General features: G+C 45.1%; 1 protein-coding gene across 1 annotated transcript; it reads left to right on the forward strand.

The window, feature by feature from the left end:
* Positions 1-5,280: 5,280 nt before the first annotated feature.
* On the forward strand, positions 5,281-21,688 carry LOC146075655 (peroxidasin homolog). The gene is made up of 5 exons (XM_083185085.1): positions 5,281-5,647; positions 13,000-13,275; positions 18,291-18,524; positions 19,514-19,786; positions 21,450-21,688. The coding sequence occupies exons 1-5, from the start codon at positions 5,584-5,586 to the stop codon at positions 21,569-21,571; spliced, it is 969 nt and encodes a 322-aa protein (XP_083041211.1). The 5' UTR covers positions 5,281-5,583; the 3' UTR covers positions 21,572-21,688.
* The last annotated feature ends 1,426 nt before the right edge of the window (positions 21,689-23,114 follow it).

Here is a 23,114-nt window from a genome sequence, read left to right on the forward strand (position 1 = left end):
ATGTTTTATGGAATGTCGGCAGCAGTGGCATAAGTTCTTCCCAGTTGCCCGGAGGCAAGATAAATATTGGTGCCCCCAAAATGGCTCAGTCAGTAAGGTGTCTGTCTCCAATAAGACAAGTCATGGGTTCTGATACAGGTTGTGACACTTTCAAAAATGCTGTTAGGAAGGGGAGTCAGCCACAGAAGCGATATTGATGGCTTCAAATTAACTCAGTGGCTCTCAAACTGACCACAAGTGGGTCCCGACCTTCTCAGCAATGGGTCATAAGTCCATGTTACTGACCATCAGGCTGATTACTTTTCTAATCTCAGTCAGTGATTCAAAGAGTCTGAAAGATCTGTTGAATTGTCTGTTATTTTAGTCTCCTCCCATCACTCTGTCTCCACAATTCTGTCATGTCTGTGCTGTCTGCTGATTACATGATGTGATGTGATGGCCTTCTGCAGTAACTTGCTGGGGTCCTGTCATTGTTTTTATTCTCTGATGGGGTCCCAGAGCAAAATAGTTTGAGGACCCCTGAATTAACTGATTCAAACTCGCAAGGGAGGAGAGGTGCCCTCTTGGAAGCAGGAGCCCAGCGTCAGATGACTCCATTGCCTTCCAGATGTACACCTCTGGTTGGCAAGTGCCACGCCCCTTTCAACTTAAACATCCACAGCTTGCCAATCAGGCTGTGGCTGTCAGGCAAAGAGAGAATAATCATTCCGCACATGTGCAGATCACCAATCACCAGATTTGTACATAAACCAACAAGTTTGCGTACAAATATCCAGTTTACCCCAGAGTGACAAGTGTTAGGCACATGGTACATTAATTCACACCATCACAAACTATTTTTGTTTTTATAAATCTAGCCATGAAAGGTTCAACGGCACCTGGACTTGCACCATGCGTAGGCTGAAATCAGCCCTAGTTCACACAACATTACTCAGAGCTCTATGGGGCTACAAGGTGAATTCATGCAGGTGTAAAGTGCAGCCGCCTCTGCAGCCGCGATTATTTCACGTTTGCAATAGCAGCCTCCGTACCCATTCGAGTGACCCCCTTAGCTGAAGTTGGCTTCTACATTGTCCTTTTCCAGGGCAATAAAGATTGGTGATCTGTTGTGTGTGTGGGTTCTAGTAGCCTGGTGTGCAGTGATCCACAGCAATGTGAAGAGCGGTTTCACCTGTTATTAAAAGGTATCCAAAACAGAACGCGGGAGTAACGGCTGGCGCTGGATTTACCCATTGCAATAACAGGATGTAAGACGTGTGCCTAGAGGAACCTTGGAAAGAACACATCTCTGTATGTCTGTGCCAAGAGAGATTGGGTCTGCTGATACAGCGCAGGGATGGAAGTGTTAGGTCACAAAGGCAGTTCACACCCATTCCCAAACAATGGCAGAGACATATTACTGGTCCCTTTCAGCCAGAATTGGGACAGCAGAGGAGGCTGCCATTGGGAGATGAGTGTCGATAGGGTCTATGATAGAACGGAGTCAGCCCAGTTCAGGGGTTATGTGTGACCCCATAATGTCTTATAAATGAACGGTGGAAGAAGACAAGGAGGCTAGCAATTAGGTTCACAGTCAGGATGGCAATGTGTAGAAAGAGTGGGCTGGTGGGAAATAGAATGTGCTGGAAAAAATCACAAACAGGATGTACAGGTGTGGCTGGGAGTAAGGTACCCTATGGTGGCTGATGTGCCACTGCAATAAGGTGTCATGGTGCCTTATGTCCCCCATACGCAGGTCTGATTTGTTGGAGGCACAAGTTGGATCTGATTTCCCATCTATTTCTCTGGCAGCTTCCCGGGACGGCGACATACGATTTGCGAGCTTGATGTGCCATGTTTTACATGTGATAAATCACGTGCACTTTGTAACTAGTGTAAGTAGATGTTGCTAAAAATCCTCAAATAGCTCTGTGTCCAAGAGTACCCACAGTATGTGATGTTACAAAACAGTAACAAATAAAGGGGAGGAGATATTAAAAAAAGAAAGTATGCTAAGCCTTAATGGAAAAATAACAAGCAACGTGCTGCCAAACATTCTGCTTCTGCCTTTGATCTGCACATAAAAGTAGAGCGAAAACTTGCTGAATTAAGTGTATCAAGATTAATATATAACCTGTCACACAGCAAAATGGTGGGCAAGAAAACCACAAAATCATATCATACGTACCTACCCTCCCGGAATGGCTGGGAGGGCCCTGAAAATCGTGTTTCACTCCCTGACCCCTGGAAGGGTGAGCACCCCCTCTCTCTGCCGGACAAATACCGGCATTCGTGGCTCTTTGGGAAGGGAGCAGGGCTAAAATTACGCAAATAGCATCAAATAGTACCACCCCCTCCTCCCGAAGAGCCTGGAATCACGGCATTAACAAGAATGGGGGCAGGGCTTAATGATGGCAAGCCCCACCTCCGCCCCTGAGAAAAGCTGGAGAGAGTCTGTTCCCCGGGCTTCCCCGGAGAGGAGATATCCCGGAGAGGAGATATTTCAGGTAGGCAAGTGTGAGTAATATACAGCATACACAGCTGTTCAATATACAGTAACTCTACTGTCAGAGCTATATTAGCAGGAAAAACCTTTCATCAGCTGAGCCAGAGGAGTCAGAAGGGAATAATAGGAAGATCCATGTCCGGGTGCCTGCAGACACTGAGGCAACTTCAAATTTAGAATACATCCCAGCAGGGGTGCAGGATGACTGGCCGAATGTCGAGATCCCTAAAGTCAGTTTACCAATGTCGAAATCCTGACTGTTTGACTACAGCAGCAGCAGAGAGGCAAGGGTTCTTCCCACATAAACAGTAGTAAGACTAGCATGCACAGGAATGGAATATTACATTGAAATGACCCCACGTAATAAAAGCACCATGTGGACAAAAGTAATTAGGTACTGACAGCAAATAGATCAACAAGATTTTATGGATGTCAGTACTTTGTAGGTTTCCCATGTGCCGTGTTGTCTGCAGACTCCTTCTTGGAAAACCGTCCACGAGATCCATTCTGCGTTAAGTACAGTGACCAACTGTGATGATGCAGAAGGTTGAGTCGGTCTAGACCAGACCTGCGCATCAGGCCAATTCCCCCAATAGGTTCTCAGTGGGGATAAGGTCTGTGCTCTGAGCCGTCCAGTCTATCCAGGTTACAGAATAGGTCAGCAAGATGGTTGCAGTAAGTTACTGGTAACATTCGGCTGGCGCTCTGGTATTTGAGTAAAGAACCCTCCACTATTTACAATATCGAGAACACTATGAAATCTGATGACGACTCTGTAAGTGATGGGAATGGCAGTAATCTTGGTCACATTTAAGCCTTGCTGTGCATGCTGGGAGTATTAAGGTGTATACATAACTAGCAGCCAGACAGCATTGTTGCAGAGCGGATATGTATATTAAGGTCTTACACACTACGGGGCCGATTTATCAGATTCGGTTGTACTACTGTGATAATATTGGACCATTTTGCAATGTGATAATTGTCTACATACATGTAGCAAGGATGTATCAATAATCGCATGCATGGAGAGTGATTTTGATAAAGCTCTGTCCCTGCAATAGGTCTCCACAACCATATTGGGGTATTTTACAAAAAATACCCCGACCATGAGCTACCAATGACATTGCACCGCTACTACTGGCACCACCCTCTCGGTCGCGAAGACCGCCCCCCCCCATCACACACAGATGACTAGTAGCTCTCAGTGGAGCACCAATCCCCAGGCCCAGGGGAGGGGAGTATATACAGTGATCAGCTTGCACATCCATTGAACTAGGGGTGTTATATCATAGGAGGGAGCCTATGTGCAGACTGCGGGTAGGCTCCCTCCTCTTCATGGCGCAGTAGACTCTGGCATGTTACCAGAGCCAACTGTACATGTACAGCAGGCATTTTCCCCAGGACTCTGGAAAGATAAGAAAACAGGAGTGCGGCAGGGCCGTCTTTTGGTATGGGCTTAATGGGCACTTGCCCAGGGACCCCAGGTGTATAAGATAGCTGAGGATCCCCTTTTTTCAGGGATACCGGAATTTAGAAAATCGGCCCTGGGGAACTGGAGATATCCAACTTCAAAGCAGCAGTCCACATCCGACCTGTTAATTGCAATTCCCAGTCATATTTCTCAGGTTCTCTCTGACTTAGCTGGGACTCTCCTCTTTCTGGTGACACTAGCGGCTTGTCTCTGTCATGCCCAGAACCAGAGATATCAGCCTTCCAGCAGCCGGTCCCTGTTCCAGCTCCAAACGTCTGGTGTACAGTTTTATATTTTGTCAATGGATTGCTCTGGCTCCTGATCTCTGATCCCCAAGTTCCCAGCACCTCCTATAAGTTGGGACTCTAGGTTTGTATACTATTGAAGGCTAAGAAATCTATTTCCAGATTATGTCAATATCTGCAGTGAAACAAGCTGCCCTTCCACCGGAAAATGACGAATATTAAGCCCACTCCATTATCCAACCCTCCCCTGCGTATAAACCCCCCCCCCTACCTCCCTGGAAGTCATTTACAAGGGACCCTTCATTCAGCTCAGTGCCCCCTTCCACACGTTAGTGTTCTCCCTCCCACCACCTGTGCCGTAAAGGAGTAATTAATAGAAGTTACTGCTCCAGGTCCTACATGTTAAATGGAAGATAGAGCACCCCCTGCCACCCGTGGGACATCAAAGCTGCTGCTGATAGCACCCCCCACCCCTAGGAGGGGAGAATGGGTAAGGGCCCAAGTGCATTGCTTTGCCCAGGGGCCCACACTGCTGTTAAGACGGCCCTGGTGTGCGGTGTGCACCCCCCTGGAATGCATGCATTAGACCGATTATAGAAACGCCTTTGCATCAGACACACACAGCTGATCACACTGGCCCCATCCCTGCGCAGAAGCCCAGATTCTCATGTGGGCACTGGGATTCGTCAGCTGAGGCTGGTGCTTTTTATTCTTTTTTTCAATAGAAAATTTGCCCAGATCGCATTTCCCATTCTAATTATGGGAAATGTGATCTGTTACTTAAAAAATGTGAATGTAAGGGTTTGGAGACAGTTTTCACGAAAACTGCTTCGAAAGCCATTTAATGCATTCAGGTGATTCTATAATAATATGAAAACACAATTTTTCACATTATTTTAGCAAAAATAATGTTAATAAATTGACCCCTATATCTCCTCCTATTGCTCTATACAACCTTTTCCTATAACTCCTCCCATTAATGCACATATTGAACATTTCCAACTCTTCCTATTACCCTATGTAACCCTTTATACCACTCCTATTCCTCCATATAAAATCTCCCTTTACATGCTTGTATCCTGCCTCTGCAATGTCTCCCTCTAGCTTTTTCTGCCAATGTTCCATAAATGGTAACTGTTGCTGTAAACAATCCCACCCATTCATCATAGCGTGTGTGTCATTATAAACCACTTTGTACAGTTTTACAACCAGTTTATTCCATTCCGTCCTGCACTGAAAGATTATGAAAACTGCCGGAGAAATTAAATAAACCTATCGCTTCCTTGGCCATCCGACATCTCTCCCAATTGTGTCATCAAGTGATCTGTATTATCCATCCTTCCTTCTGTGACATCCTGAGATTTACTGTAAGCTGCTCACTAATGGAGGTTTCCTGCGTCTGGTGTCTCCTGGTTGTGTGGATGCTCAGATCCTGCAGAGTACATGGTAAGTTCTGCTCTGAAACTAATAGGACTGTACCTGCAGGGATCTGACTGTATGTTGTACTGCACTTTCTTAAAAGTCATTAAATACTATTTTTTTATGGAACTATTAAGCAAAAGGAACTGACGGACGGACGGATGTTTTTTTTTTTTTCAGTGGCTTGCTAACTACACATCACAGACACACAGAATAGTCCTTGCACTGGCATCAGGCCATACAGCAATTACTGTATCACTGAGCCGCAGGTATGCCTGTCACATCTGCAGAACCCTATACATTGCCAGGGAATGCTTGTTCTCTTGTACTAGGTGAGTGGGACACATTTACATATAGAAACCTTTGTGAGAATAGAAGGAAATGGAAAAAGAGGATAGACAGCAGCATACCAGAGGGGCAGTAACCCATAAATTGCAACCAAATGCTCACACTATATAAATAATAACAACAATAGCAGTCTGGTCTGAAGTAATGTAGATGTTTTAGTTGTAAATGCCAAGAGTAAACGGACGACACAGAGAAATTTGGAGGAAGCCTTGGTTGTATCTCAGAGGTGTCTGTGTGATCCTGGATATGTAATTATTGATTAACAGTCTCTTATATGGAGCATACATATTCCGCAGCGCTGTACAGAGAATATTTGAACATTCACATCAGTCCCTGCCCCAGTGGAGCTTACAATCTATATTCCACATATACACATTCACTCTTGCTTTAATTTTTTTTTTGGGAGCCAATTAGCCTACCAGTATAATTTTTGGATTGTGGGAGGAAACCAGGAGTACCCGGAGGAAACCCACGCAAGTACGGGGAGAATATACAAACTCCGCACAGTTAGGGCCATGGTGGGAATGGAACCCATGACCTCGGTGCTGTGAGGCAGTAATGCTAACCATTACACCATCCGTACTGCCTTGGCTTATTACAAAAATGATCAGCAAAGTGAGAACATGTTCATCTTCATAGTTAACAGTCAGCGCAGTGGTTCCTAAACTGTTCTGCAGGACACCCTATTGTGGGGAACACGCATGAGGAGACGAGGAGAAACTGACAGATTTAACAATATAGGAAACTATGAACACCAATGATATGGTGCATACACACTTACTAATTGGCTGCATGATAGGTCTGTTCAGTAGAACCTATTTAAATAGGCCAACCCAGATTTGGTGACATTTTTTATGGTTCATGCGGTTAACATATTGGGGGAAATTTACTAAAGGAAATTTGTAAAAAAATTGGTGTATTTGTATCCAGAAATATACTTATTTTTGACATTTACTATCCCGAAAATATGGCAATTCGTATTCGTATTGATAGCACATCAATACGACTACGAATTCCCATATTTTCGGAATAGTAAATGTCAAAAATAAGTGTATTTCTGGATACAAATACACCTATTTTTTTACAAATTTCCTTTAGTAAATTTCCCCCATTGTGTGTCCAATTGGCCATTGTGCTCATTACAAGATGTGGATGACATATCAGTGTGGAACATCGCATCGGATGTGCAGCATGGATAATGGCAGTTGTATTGGATGTTCACACTTTACAAATAGTCAGGATGATATATCATTCATCGGTTGTACGACCGACGTATATATCATGATGTGTGTATACAGGGGTATACAGGGGAAGAACTACCATTGGTACAGCAGGTGCAGTGCATTGGGGGCCCTGTGGACCAAGAAGCCCACTGCTGCCACCCACTACTGTGTGTGATATTGTAAACTTGGGTTGGAGTGGAGGTGGATCACCCAATTTATATTATTGCAATTGGGCTCACCACTCACAAGTTCCGCCAAGGGCTTAACTACCATAAGGTGCAAGGGGTGTAGCTGCTATGGGGCCCAGAGCTGAAGGGGGCCCATCTTTACTGTCTAAGTAATATGTTTTACATACATTTGTCAACATCAATTGCTAAATATGGGGCCCTTGCAAACCTTTGCTATGGGGCCTACGAATATCTAGAGTTCCGCCACTGTCCATGCTTCTGCTCAAGTCATTTGTCACTGTATCTATTTTGGTGAAACCATCTGTTTGCACAAAAATGGATATCCTTATAGCCTGGACTGCTAGGGTTCCTCAGGGGCGGAGTTTGGGAAGCGCTCAGTTAGTGTATTTCAGCGACAGGCTGCACTAGTTTACTATAGTTCCCCAGCACTTATATCCTGCCTGCTGTGAAGAACACTTATATTTATATTGGTGTATACACTGTGGCATTTTCACAGCTGTTATATACATGGACTATAATGGGTAACGCGCAGATATTTGTGACATTTCTCAGACGATATAATGACATTTTAGGGGAAACGCTTACTTATTGCATGTGAAGAGTCAATTTATCTTGTAACTTCCAGACATATTGCCACAATTGGCAATACAGAGGAACAGGAAGGAAGACATTGGGGTAAATTTACTAAGTGTGTTTCTGACCTTTTCGTAGCGCCCTGAATTCACTCCCCCATCCGATGTTAGGGGTTTGCACATGCGCCTTTGGCGAGTTCCACACATGGACCATCATGGATATATATATATATATATATATATGCGAAAATTCCTCAATTCCTTGGTATAGGAACATATACATACAATACTGAGAGGCACTCGGGACATGTCCAACTTAAGGTAACTGCTTTAAAATGAAAAAAAAAAAACACAAGGTTATGTATATCATATTATACATACATACATACATACATACATACATATACATACATACATATACATAACCTTATGGGTTTTTTTCATTTTGAAGCAGTTACATTGGGGCAGATGTATTAAGCCTGGTGAAGAGATAAACTGGAGATAAAGTGGAAGGAGATATTGCACCAGCCAATCAGCTGTGTTTGAAATATGACAGTTGGAAGTTGATTGGTTGGTACGTTATCTCCTGCCACTTTATCTCTGGTTTATCTCCAGTTTATCTCTTCGCCAGGCTTAATACATATGCCCCAATGATTCATAACTGCCATTAATAAACATTGGGGAGCTGATCCAGCCTTGCCTAGAGGAAGGAAACACCCAGAGCAGTCAGTATTTTACACTTAGCGCTAGTTTCGCATGCGGTTACATCGGCTTATGTATAAGTGTGATGATGGTATCCCCGCTTGCAGTTTCTGTGGTGCGATATTTTTGTGATTTTTGAGGCATGTCTGTACATGAGCAGTCAGAGGTTGTAATGACACAACTATGCTGCTATACTGTGCAGTGGTTACAGATCTCTGCCAGTACGCAACTTCTCCTAATAATGTCTGCCCTTATAAAGACATCTCTGCCTGCGTCTGAGATGAGAGCAAAGCATATCACTTGGCAGCTTGGCAGAACCATGCTGCATTGCAGATGGGGCAGATGCAACACTGCGGAGGGATGCAGATGGGAGATAAACTTGCAGTGTAAATATAAAGCATGTGCGTCTAGATTTTAGTTCTCCTGTATGGGAGAAGCCAGGAGAGGAGACACCATAGGCAGGTTCAAGGGGCGGTGCTGTCACGTCACTAGGCCTCGCCCCTCCAGCAGCAAATGTCATAATTAGCAGATCTACGAGAAAAGGGGAATGGCTCATTGAAATATTTTATGGCCACATTTAGCCCCACCCCCTACATATGCAGCCACAATACCTGACATAATCTTCTCCTCCTGCCTGATTCCCTAAGAAGTAGATGGGATGTGGGAGATCTTGGGGCTCTTCCAGTGGTGCAGGGGGCTACCCAAAATATTGGGAGTCTCCTGAAATGTCCGGGAGAGTAGATAAGTATGATATAAAGCTGTGCAGCATTTAGGGGCTGCATAGAAAAGCCCCAAGTAACCTGCGTGCAAGGAAAAAAAAGATTTCCACCTCATCATTTGCAACATGGTTGGTCCTGGTACTTTTTTTGCTTGGCTCCCAATGCAGAATAGTTTAGAAGATCACAAGGGAGCTAAAACATAAAAAGGCAAATGTTTAATAAATGTTGCAGAATTTAATATATAGATCAATATTACATATACCGAAGCTTTCTAGAAGTGGAAGAACAAAGGGTCCAGGAAATACAAATAATCAGTCTTATAGAAATGAGACCTGAAGTCATGCGAAGACTTCACAAAGCACAATTCAGTAGACATGTCGGGGTAGAAGTCATCACATGCAGGATGACTAATAGCAAAATAGCCGACAGCCATGATTTTTGTTTGGCTGCTGTGTTTAGAAGTATTTGGTATACAGCCAAACACCAATCAGTATGAATGGAATCATTAGTGACTATACCAATCGTATCAGATGTAGAAGATGTTACGGAGCCTAACATCACTGCTGTAGTGATCCATGCTCCACCACATCTCTCAAGCAATCTGCATTCCCTCAGATAGCACTGTTCTGTGCTGTTGGGGATAAAGCTCCTTCTACTGTATAACTCTCAGCCTGTAGCTTCCTGCTCCCTCTATTCCCTATGCATATCACTGCTCTGTGCTGTTGGAGACCCTGCCCCTTCTACTAAATAACTCTCAGCCTGTGACTTCCTGCTGCCTCTATTCCCTATGCATATCACTGCTCTGTGCTGTTGGAGACCCTGCCCCTTCTACTAAATAACTCTCAGCCTATGACTTCCTGCTGCCTCTATTCCCTATGCATATCACTGCTCTGTGCTGTTGGAGACCCTGCCCCTTCTACTTAATAACTCTCAGCCTGTGGCTTTCTGCTGCCTCTATTCCCCTGCTTATATCACTGCTCTGTGCTGTTGGGGGCCCTGATCCTTCTACTATATAACTCAGCCTGTGGCTTCCTGCTACTCTATTCCCCTGCTTATATCACTGCTCTATGATGTTGGGGACCCTGCTCCTTTTACTGCTGTGTAACTCTCAGCCTGTGGCTTCCTGCTGCCTCTCTTCCCCTGCTTATATCACTGCTCTATGCTGTTGGAGACCCTGCTCCTTCTACTGTATAACTCTCAGCCTGTGGCTTTCTGCTGCCTCTATCCCCCTGCTTATATCACTGCTCTGTGCTGTTGGGGACCCTGCTCATTCTACTATATAACTCTCAATCTGTGACTTCCTTCTGCCTCTATTCCCTACACATATCATTTCCCCAGTGCTGTTGGGGATCCTACTCCTTCTACTATACAACTCTCAGTCTGTGACTTCCTGCTGCCTCTATTCCACTTGTTACATCATGAGACTATCTCCATCACATGTCGCAGTGTCTTCAGGAGTGTCTTGGTCATTTAAGGGCCGTTTCAGAACCTGCAAGAATTTGTATGCAGTTGTAAAGCCTCTGGTGTATTATGCGACAGACATTTTAAGCAACCATGGCGTTGGTCAGAGGTCCGATGCTGCGACTGATGTGCGCATGTTGTGTATAAGAGACATTGGGGTATATTCAATGCTTTCTGTGAGCTGTGACAGTGAGCAGTGCTGCCTGCTCGCTGTCACAGCTCGCAAGGTCGGTATTCAACTGCGCCCTGCCACACGCCATTTCCCCCCTCGCTAGGTTTTTGGAGCGAGGGGGAAATGGCGTGTGCAGCCACTAAAAGAGCGAGGCTCGTGGCTAAATGCAGCAGGCTCCCTGCAGTAGCCATTTGCCTCGTTGTTTGGGGGGAATCCTCGCTGTCCTCTGACAGCGAGGATTTACCTGCTGTGTTGAATAGGGCGAGCGGCCGGCACGGGGGTTAAGCACAGAGGATCGCTTGTTTTTGGCGATCCCCGCCATTTAACCCCCTCGCCGGCCGCATTGAATATACCTGATTGTTAGGGGGTATCTCTGTACAAATATTTGCGACAGTATCATTATCATATTTTCGCAGATCCACTGTGTGCGAAAACTCAAGAAGCGAATGCAACGGCATCCACCTCCGAATCAGCCCCATAGCCACTATGAACTTCCAGTTACTGTCTGTATTCACTGCAATACAATCGTGTCAATGTAAAGACTTAGTGGAACACTGCAGTCTGTTTTTCCGTTTGTTCTGGCTGAGATTATAGCGCATGTTGAACAAACCCTTGTGGATATGTAGGTGACAGGATAACTACCTGTAGGAACATTTGTCCACATTTGGGATCTGATGTCCAGCAAGTCACCTATGGGTCTCGCAAATAGCCTGGTCAGAGGAAGATTTGGTAAAATACTAATTCCTCCCTATTCACCTGCCTGGTTCCCACTGAATGGAAACATATTAATTAGTGAGACTCAATGTTCCCATTTTATCACCACTCCATGCATGAGAGGCAAGCTGTCAGGACTGTGAGCTATTTTTAAAAGCAGCAACCCTGAGTGTTATTGGATACTACATGATGTCTAGAAACACGATATTCCCGAAAAAAAAATTTGCTTCTAAAATGAAAATATGAAAACACAATTCCCTAGTGACTACACAATCCAGCATTCATTGGATTAACATATAGGCCCTTATTCTGGTTGATTCGTTCGCATACACATTCGAACGCGGCCGGGCAAATGGCAATCACGAGCACACAGCCTGTGAAGGCACGCCCATAACACATGCAAACCCATTCGTTCGCAACGACAGCCAAAGGGGAGTGGACTGAAAGTGCCTGCACGCTTAACTGTTCGTACGCACATCGGTCCGTGTCCGCAAGCTCATCCATTGTGCATGAGTCTGAACAGGCTCTGTGGGTGAGTTCATTCGCACCTGTACCAATGAACTCGCAGGTCACATTTCCAAAGCATTCATTAATGAGATGATTTGCCTCAATTCATTGCGTTTATTGGAACTAATTTAACAATTGTCTTAACAATGAGCAAGTTCGCTTTATTACATGGTTGATGAATGTGGTTTTTATGTTCCACTTCTAGAAGAAAATGTGGGAGCTTTGTAGGGTAATGTAATAATGGTTTACCAAATTTTAAGAGCAGTAAACACATGTGTAAAATTTAAACAAACAACATTGATGGATGTCGACATTGAGTTGCATAATTATATAATGTCCTGGACACCAAAAAAATGTAAATCTAATTTAAATGTGTTGACAGCTCTATGTTCACAAACACAACACTGGTATCTAAATCAGGCCAGCCGAGAGGTATGCCGGGCCCCGGTATAATTTTGGGGCGTGGCCTAATCACAGAAGGCGTGGCCACCTTTGTGATTAGGCCATGCCCCCAAAATGTTTAGAGGGGGTGAAAAAAACACTCTACAGTTGAGGAGGGGGGGGGGGGTTGCTGTCTTTTGCTACTGTCTGGCTGTTCGGTACAGTCTGACCATTGACATTTTGGTGGTCTGGCGGTGTGATAGGAGACGTACAGAGTAATGCAGTCTTAGAAGTGGTAGAGTGATATTGTGGCAGATCTCAGAGACAAGTCGGCATCCCGTCAGCATTGGTTACTGCTCACATTTAATATTAAACCTCTTCTCTTCCGCCAGCTCTCCTCCCAATTCCCATACTAAACTTAGAGGACAGGATAAGAGTCAATGAAGAAACGAAGGTCACCTGCTCGTTACCCGCCAGCGAGTGCTCCTGTCTGGAGGTCGATTTAAAAATCGTCACTAAGGAAAGACTCAAAAACTGTGTTTCTTACAAGGGGAACTTCCCTAATATCACCTGCACACTGGAGGTCACCAAGGAGATGAATGAGATGGAGCTGTCCTGCGAGGCGCACTTTAGGACCAAAAGTAAACCTCAGAAGCTAAACATTCAAAGTAAGTATGAAATCAACGTGATCCATATTAGTATATATATATATATTTATATATACAGTATATATATATATATGCACTCAGTGGCCCCTCTCTTGGGTACACCTGTACATCCATAATGCAAATATCATGTTGCAGCAATTAAATACAAGCATACAGATATGGTCAAGAGGCTCAGTTGTTGTTCAGATAATACACTTGAATGGATAAGTAGTAGTAGTAGTAGTACGTTTATTTATAAGGTGCCGCAAAGTGTCCGCAGCGCCGTACATAGCAAACAAAAAACAAATTACAAGGTAACGTACAGGGTGTGTTGAAAAATACAGTATAAATAGGGGTATAGCTGGTAGAACTAAAATCAGCATCAGTTCAGAAGTAGGTGTCAAAATTGTCGAGGAGACTGAAGATGAAGTAGAGGAAGGGAAGAACAGGACAGGAGCACAGGTGAGGTAATGAGGTAGGGTGAGTACGTGAGGCAGGAGGACCCTACTCATAAGAGTTAACATACTAAAAGGAGGTGGGTGGACGAACGAAAAACAATAGGATAAGTAGGAACAGAGGGGAACGGAGGCAGGATAGGAGGATCAAAAGAGGTTAGGAGGAGGGATAGGCTAGTCGAAAAAAGTGGGTTTTGAGGGAGCGCTTGAAGGAGGTAAGGGAATCAGAAAGCCTGATGGGTGGCGGGAGGTTGTTCCAGTGCAGGGGGGCAGTTCGAGAGAAGTCTTGGACACGGGAGTGGGAGGAGGTGATTAGGTGAGAGGTCAGTCGGCGGTCAGCGATGGAGCGAAGAAGACGGGAGGGAGTGTGGATAGAGATCAGTGAAGAGAGGTAAGGAGCGGTGGAGGAGGAGAGAGCCTTGTAGGTGGTGGTGAGGAGTTTAAAGAGAACTCGGAAAGGAATGGGGAGCCAGTGAAGAGATAGACAGAGGGGGGAGGCGGAGGTAGAGCGGCGGGAGAGGAAGATGAGCCTAGCAGCAGCGTTAAGAATGGTTTGGAGAGGTGCGAGGCGGGTGAGAGGTAGCCCAGAGAGAAGGATGTTGCAGTAGTCAAGGCGGGAGATGACAAGAGAATGAATGAGAATTTTGGTTGCGTCAGTGGAGAGGAATGGTCTGATGCGTGAGATGTTGCGTAGGTGAAAGCGGCAAGACTGTGAGAGAGCACGAATGTGGGGGGTGAAAGAGAGGGAGGAGTCAATGATGACACCGAGGCACCAAGGCATAAGAAATGTAACTTTGACCATGGAATGATTGTTGGTAGCAGGTGGGTGATTGAAGTAACTCAGAAACTGCTGATGGATTGGAATGTACAGCATTCTCTTGAGAATGATGCATAGGGGGTAGGGAAGCCAATCCCGGGGCATTTTTTCAATCCCGGAAATTGGATTTCCCAATAAAAAATTGGGAGCAGTGCTGGCGGGTGGCTGTGAGGCTGGAGGGGCCGGGTGGGGAGCTGTGCAGAGTTATGTCTGCCAGGCGAGAGGGTGGGGGGCTGGAGCAGGGCCGGGGAGCAAGGCTGTGGGCAGATTGACTGATCGGCCTGCGCAGCATGGCCTCTGAATGTCACGCTACGCAGAGCCGCAGGCCAGGCATCGGGAACTACCGGGCAGCGTCTGAACGAGCGTTCAGACGCTGCCCGGCATTAGACTGCCCATGCGCAGTCTAATCCTGAAATCCCGGGATTGGAAACTCCTGGGATCCCGCCAATCCCAATCTCGGGATTGGCCACCCTAATAGGGGGTGTGATGGAACAGGAGATCTGCAGCATGAATGAGCAGCCAATACATTTTCAGTACCTGTGTATCTCTAAGGGATGTTTCCAATCCATGCCACAAAGATGCAACTTTGCTGGTTAGGTTTCCTGCATTATGAATTCCACCATACCGACGTCACCATCTTTAGATCTCCACCCTAATCAGATTTCGCAGACAGTGTAAAGAAGTTACATTGCATTACAAAGCAGTCATCAATTATTATTTGATGAGTAGGGACAACAATCCTGTGGCTTTGACAAAGCTTTACAGCAAAACGCGTTAGTTGAATCTATTCTTTAGCAGAGGTGGACTAAAAGCTCCAGCAACACTTTGATTCCTGAATCTGCCCGAACCAGCCTGGACGGACCGGAAATTCCTTCACACCCGCTGACACCAATGGTGTCTCCGACACCTTCACTGGATATACAAAAAGGGACTCTGGACCATTAAAATAAATTCCTTATTCCATTTGGGATCCATAACCCTACAAATCCAACAAGGTGGATATTAATTACATCCACTCTGACAATATAGAGTTGGTCCAAATTACTTTCAGGTGTACATAGGAACGAACAGTGAGGACAGAGTTTTAAAGCTAAAATACCTTGACAAAATCATTTGCATTAATGTATTCTAATTGATTTTTATTTATATTTATTTTTATTCATATTATAATCAATATGTTTAGCCTAATGGCTTAATAAATGGCCATTCGATTTTATTATAAAATTACGTAAAGTCAATCCAACGAATTTGAGTATTTTTTATTAAGCGCTGCATGTTACTTTTTGCATATTTTCGGTATTTACTTTCAGGTTTGACACACCTGATAATTTGCAGCTGCTACTGAGTCAAGCTGCTCTAGCTCATTGCGCCCCTAAGGGTTTCATTCATATACGTATCAAGGTATAAGGGACACTCACTCCACTTCTATATATTTATTAATGAACAGCAATAAGGCTGCAAAATCAGCTTGTTGCCGCAGCAACCCATAATGCTGGAGGGAGTTTTAGGTACTTCTGTACTTTCATGGCGCCGCGCGTCAGAGTCCCCTTGCGGGGCTCACTTCGCTCGCCCACGCTGCGGGCTCGGTGGCTCGCTACGCTCGCCACGCTATTTAAAATCAACTCCATGCCAACATGGATAGTGGAGGTATGAACTATCCATGTTGGCATGGCGTTAACTTAGTTTATTTTACTTAGTTAGTGGCGATCGTAACCCGGAAGTACGCGCGGCGCCATGCTGGCGCCGTGAAAGTAAAGAAGTACAGAGTTTTAATATTGCAGCAGATAGTATGCCTATAGACAACAACTGGCATGTCAGCTCCTACAGTTTCTGACAGTGGGTGTATCTGTGTCAGCACTTGCACCAGCAGACACATGGATTTACGGGCATACCTCCCAACTGTCCCGCTTATTGTGGGAACATCCCAGTTTTTTGGGGGGACGTTCCTGTATCCCTCCCGCAGGCCAGCAATGTCCCACAGTGGGGGGGTGCAGTTGGGAGTCCCCCCCCCCCCTGTCGTCCGTGAATTGACGCTGTGCGCAGGCAGAGGGGCTGGCCAGCAGATTACAGAGCTGCTGGGCAGCATGCCCCAACAGTGTCGAAAAACGGGGGCGTTGCCTCGCTGCAGTGCCGAAAGTATAGACCAAGAATTTGACACGCGCACCCTGTCCTGTGCCCTTGACCTCGGATGTTGGGAGGTATGGACAGGTGAACGCAAAAAGACACAGCTGCATCTCTGTCCACCTATGAATCCGCCCCCAAGCTCCCTGCCAAGGTGGTGGTGGCGGGGGCACAAGCAGCCAGGGAAAGGGCTATCCCAACAACACGTCGCCCAGTAGCTGAGGACACCTGATCTCAGTCAGCTGAGATCTGATGCAAAAATGTAGCTCTATGATGGAGTATAAATGGCCGTATGCCCTGACATTCAGCAAGGAATAACTAACAATGTCCCCTGATCCTTCCCTTCTGTGCTCAGCACTGCTCCTCAAAGCCGGTGTCCCTGTTCTAGCCATGGTGAACCCTCACTCCATCCAACATCTCCTACCGGCAAGTGCGTACTTCTGCTTCTCTGCTGGCACCAGCATCATACAACACAAATCCAGGCACATTTATGCTACTTCATTGCAGGTGAAGCAATGGTTGCCCAAAACCCCCCTCCCCTTGGCAAGTGGCTCAAGTTATGACAACAATAGCACCGGTGTATGATGTGAGTACTAGAGCTGCCGCCACGTCATGCAGCGTAAGGGACAGAGCGGAGTGCTGCACATAACCAGTGCTAGCAGCTTCTTCTACCAAGTTTGCTCTGTGTGGATCAGGGGTATAGATTATTAGGTTGACAGTGTCTAGGTTAATAGTCAGTAGTTCGACACACTAAAATAGGTTGACCTGGTCTAGGTCTACATTGGCAAGAGGTAGACACAAGAAAACGTTGATGTGTGAATGGTCGACACAGTGAAGGTCGACACCAATTTTTCAAGGTGTTTTGGGTCTGTGTCAACCTGGACACAGTATTAGTGTACTGCTGAGCTTGCCAGGCTTCGGGCACGGCGCCTAGTTGCGCACAGCACACTGTTATCTTCTCCCTTTATGCCGACTTGGCTCGCAAAGTAAAAACAAGTTGGGTTAAAAAATAAATAATGAGAAACTTGTGTCGACTTTTTCCTGTGTTGACCATTTTTTGCTTGTGTCGACCTTTTGTCAATGGTGACCTAGACCAGTGCAACCTTGTTTATGTGTTGACCTTTTCCCTGTCGGCAATAGTGGTCGACCTAGACACTGTCCAACTATCAACCAGATCCTCAATCAGTGCACTGGAGCAGAGAGTAGCTACCAGGAAGAAGAGACAGGAGCCTTATTATGAAGTGGGAGAACGTGTGCTTAGAAAGTGTAGTAATGGTTCTATTTTTTAAATGTTTAATACAGCCCAAACTAGAGACCATCGATAGTGTTAAATATTAATACTGCATTCAGCGTATAAAAATACATTTACTTTTAGGGCCATTATTAGGTTCTTCTACAGTTCCCCTAGACTCCCCACATGTTCCAATGTTCCGCAGAGTGGGAGATTGTGGACTAAAGTTGGAAACCACCCTAGGAATCCTGTGTTTGTCACCGTTTTCTGTCCTAAAAACATTTATGGGGACATACATAGGCAACCCATATCCTATTTTAGATGTGGCATCTATTGAATATATATCTTGGATACATTAATTATATGAAATAATCTATTAACAAAAAACATAACTATTTCTACTCACTTTCAGCTCAGCCAGAGTTCACAGACTGCCCTGAGAATGTCATTTGGGTTGAGGGCGAGGAAAACAGTTTCCATTGTAAAGCCAAAGGATACCCACCCCCCACAGTGATCTGCAAGAAAGATGGCGCCGAGTATAACACAACGCACAGATTCACAACAGTAAAAAACATGTCTGGAAACTACGACTGCCAAGCTGAAAATTTTTATAATATTTCAAAAACAGTAACAGTGACTGTACAGTGTAAGTATCTGTATGGGGGTGGGGAGTAATCATTGGTGGGGGGACAGTGTAAGGACCTTATTTAGGCCCGCTCGCTTACCCCATGCGTTCACACGGGGGAGTGATATTTGGTGTCTGCCCATGTGCATTTCTGCGCATGTGCAGATGCCGGGTGCGAACCGCCACTTCGAACTGCAAGTCCGCGGTCTTGGGGGGGGGGGGGGCAGTAACTGTGAGGTGGAAGCATGCATCCACAGACGACGGAGGCGTTATGTACAGCGTGAGCGATATCCCTCAGAGAGGCTAAAATGAGTGATATCGCTCATTTTATCAACAAGTGTGCACAGTGCTTTAGCCATAGTACCCAATCATCTTTGAGGTCGCATTTATCAATATCATTCTATACAATTATATGTAGAAGCTGATTAATTGATTGATTGCTATTCGGAAACTGATCCCTTTCTTCACTCTTTACACTGCTTGATAAATTAAACCCACAATGCTAGGCAATGAAGGGGGGGGGGGGCAGTATAAGGCCATCCTAACAGTACAGTATGCCCTGGGCTAAGCAATGCACTGGGGCCCCTAAATACCCATTCAAGGTAACCAATTTAAAAAAAAACATCATAACTTGCCCGTCCAGTGGTCCTGAACAATGTCTCCACATGCTTCCTTACAGTGAATAGCGGTCAGCACTCTTATTGGTGGACAGCTCCAGTCATCCACCAATAGCCATTCACTGTCTGGCTGCTGGCTGCTGGCTGCGAGGCAAGTAGAGAATACCCTCCTTTATGGGCATATTTATTACTATCTGTCATTTTGATGTTTGTCCATATTCACAATTTGAACATGTATATCGTCACTCATATTTACTAATGTCCTCCTGCCAGGAGATAGGCTCCAATAAGAGCCCTTCCAGGTCTGGAAGTAGGGGTATATTGTCTAACATCAATGCGCATACATGACCGTCAGCTGGCGCATGTGGTAACATATTCTCTGTTTACTCTCAGATGAGCCCAAAATCTCCAGTATCATAGCTCAGCCGTCAGCATCTGTATTCGAAGGTGCAAATGTGACTCTGACCTGTGAGGCAGATGCTGTTCCCCCTCCTACCTACAGCTGGCATACCCCAACCAGCCACCTCGCTTACCTCCATGACAACCGGACCATACAGCTGAGGGACGTGAAGAGCTTTCACGAGGGTTTTTACATCTGCATAGCGCAAAACAAACACGGAATTCAGATGATGAAACAGAAAATCGCCGTAAACAGCGAAGTCATAGGTAGGTCTTTCATTTCAGTCTTTCTTCCAGCCCGTATAGTTCAACTACTTACATGCAGTGTGACATTATGGAGACCCAATATTTGCCTGTGGCCATGAACTGATCTGCTCAGACACTTAAAGCACAAATCGATGGCGTGTCCCATAAAAGGTTCTTAGAACCAATGGGATTAGGTCGAGTTTGACGGTAAACTTAAAGTAGAAATCAGTTTAAAGGTGGCCATATACGTCCCGATGCGGGCTGTGCGATGCGTGCTTTGAGGTGCGCGCTCCCGCGGCACCTCATCGCACAGTACAAAAAGTATGTGCTGCACATACTTGTTGTACTTAGTTTTCATCGCATCGCATGCACAAAGCATGCAATGCAATGTGATGCGTGCTAGTTAAGCACAGAACGCCCGCCCGCATCGGGACGTGTATGAGCGGCAATAGAGCTGGTTTTTGGCCAGATTCTCTAAGCTTCAAGAGTGATAAAATCCAGAGTGATAAACAGCCAGCCAATCAGCTCCTACCTGCCATGTCACAGGCTGTGTTTGAAAAATGTCAGGCAGGAGCTGATTGGCTGGCTGTTTATCACTCTCTATTTTATCACTTTTGAAGCTTAGAGCACCTGGCCCTATGTCTTATATCGGATTGTCGCTTCAAATTCAGCGCTGAACTCACCAAAATTGTACCTGGTCCTTCATCTTAGAATCTCAGACATAGTTTAGGGAGGGGGAGGAGTGCCATTTCCCATCTTGTCCTGAGCACCACAACCTATATAGATACACCTCTGGCTACATCTACTGTATAATGACACCCACATTTTTAGATGAATGCTGCCAGCCAAGTTAGTTATCACTAGTTAGCCCCAAAATAGAAGGAAAAGCGTCGTTGTTCCCTCAAAACCTCATTGCAGGAACAGGGATCGAATCGCACAGCACAGTGTACTCATTCGATTTTGACTATATAGTGCAGATCTGTACTATATCTGTACTATGTGGTCTTACCTGCACAGTCTATTTTTCTATTCGATATAGTCTGAGCGGGAGTGCGCAACGGCATCGAATTGGGATTGAATGTGGTTGAAACCTGTTTAATTTCTATTTGATTTTGACTATATAATCTGTTTGTTCGAAAGTGACACTGAATTGCACCATGTGTATGGGGCAGAACAGTGGGGGTAGATCTGACTCAGATGGCCTCAATGTTTGCAATTATCCAATATATCATTACAGTGGAAGTTATTAAGTGATTAAGTGATGAAAGACGGGTTAACTACAGTTGCAGTGTTAGTTGTTCAGCTGGCCTTGGAGACGACATAATCTACAAGTGCTGCAACTCCCCAGGGACTGCAACAGAAATCTAAGGACTCAGTACACCAATATCTCTGGGGTCCTGTCTACCCTGTCTAAAGGCATGCTTGAGACCAGGGCCAATCAGAGCTATTTAAGATTGAGGATCCTAGGAACAGAATTACCGATGAGCCCACTATAGACAAATGTTTTTGGATTCAGAACATTTCAGTGTTTTTAAGAGGATAACATTTCAGAGCAGCAATCTTTCCAGGTGAAACTACAGTATTACTTACGTAGTTGTATCTGCAAACTTGTTACAGTTATCATTGTCATGCATTTTTTTATTATTATTATTATTATTGTGTAAAATCTGAATCTCTGTTTCAGTTCCGGAAACCGAAGTCGGAAAGATTTCAGACAACAACAACAAAGGAGAGAAGATGGAAGCTGTTTATACCAAAATCTTAGCTATGTTAATATCCTTACATTTGTTTTACTATGTGTGTTAGTTTCAAATGTAAGATCGCTGAAGCAAAGAGTACCATTAAATTCCTGGATTATAAAAGTTTAAAGTAAAACACTATTGAAAAAAAAACATTTTTTTTGTTTGTTTTTTCTGTACCCGTAAAAATGCTCTCCAGTGGGATGGCGAAAAAGAGATGAAGCCACTTGCTAGTGAATTCCAGAAAGCCGCAATACCTCTGTCACTGCAGCAGTAATAAATCGCTCTGATGAAATTTAAACACACAGCATCGGTCATTGACCGACGGGTAAAAAAAATCATGAAAATTTTTAAAATAATGAAAAAAGATTAGTCCGCAAATCATTTCCAACGTTTCAGTTACAGAGTAATCTTTCAAAAATACCAGAGAATGCAGTGAGAGAATCCAATTCTGTTTAATATAAAAGCCCTTTATTGTGAAGGGGTAAGGGTTGGTAAGATTTTCAGTCTCTTATAAGCGGGTATGATGCATAACAAACCTATATGTTATCACGGTACTTATGTAGTATCTGGGCGTCCGATTTAGAAATCGGATCGCATCGCATGCGACCAAATCGTATGCGATGCGATGGTCAAGATTTTTCCATAGGATTCAATGTTAAAATGGTCTGAGTCCATTTTAACATAGAATTCCATGGGAAAAAGGGGTCCTTTTCCTTTCCCCACTATCCAAGTGGGCATGGAGTTGGATATAAACCTGTGGCGAGCGTAGCGAGCCCCGCGAGGGGACACAGAATACTTTTTAAGAAATATGCGTCCGCTCGCCACGCTATATAAAATCAACTCTATGCCCACTTGGATAGTGGGGAAATGAACAGGACCTTCTTAACATTGAATCCTATGCAAAATCGAATCGCATCGCATAGCATCTGATTGTATGCCTTAAGGTAAGGCATACAATCACAAAATCGGCAGCCCAGATACTACATAAGTACCGTTATCACTGTAAAATATAATTTTACAGGTAGTCTGTGTCATGTGTCAGGTAGTCCTGTGTCTGGATACCTAAAGGAATGCTTGAGACCAGGGCTGCCACTAGGAATTTTGGGGCCCGGGACTGATTTCCAGTCCGGGCCCCCTCCCCATCTCACCCCCCTCCCTTCACTTACCGCCCAACTCCTGCTGCAGGTCCTGAAGCACAGGCTTCTTCAATGCAGGATGCCTGTGACCAATTAAAATGCAGCACTGGCTGGTGAGCCAATCAGAGCTTGTGTACCGGGAGCCACTCTGATTGGCTCAAAAACCGGTGCAGCATTTAATTGGCCACCGGCGTCCTGCTTTAAAGAAGCAGGCAGCACAGCAGAGGCAGTTGGGGGGAGGTTGCGGTGGGCAAAATTAGCTGCCTGGCCCTTCCAGAGGTTGGGGCTCGGGACAGCTGTACCCACAGCACCCCCCTGTTGGCGGCCCTGCTTGAGACTTGCCTGCACTAACCAAGGACTGCCTAATGCAAGTCAAAAAGTTGAAGCTGCAGTCATTTAAGCTGCTTTGAGATCACTGATCCTACCCTTGTACTTGATCCAACCAGTCCACACACACACACACACACAGGT

The sequence above is a fragment of the Crinia signifera genome, chromosome 4 (assembly GCF_055691185.1).
Source record: "Crinia signifera chromosome 4, ASM5569118v1, whole genome shotgun sequence".
NCBI classification, from domain to species: Eukaryota; Metazoa; Chordata; class Amphibia; order Anura; family Myobatrachidae; genus Crinia; species Crinia signifera.

What these genes read in the sequence shown, in the direction of transcription:
- LOC146075655 (XM_083185085.1), top strand. Translation starts at nt 5,584, where the DNA reads ATGGAGGTTTCCTGCGTCTGGTGTCTCCTGGTTGTGTGGATGCTCAGA. An exon ending in CAGATCCTGCAGAGTACATG is followed by an intron (nt 5,648 to 12,999) that starts GTAAGTTCTGCT and finishes CTCTTCCGCCAG; the next exon opens with CTCTCCTCCCAATTCCCATA. An exon ending in AGTAACAGTGACTGTACAGT is followed by an intron (nt 18,525 to 19,513) that starts GTAAGTATCTGT and finishes GTTTACTCTCAG; the next exon opens with ATGAGCCCAAAATCTCCAGT.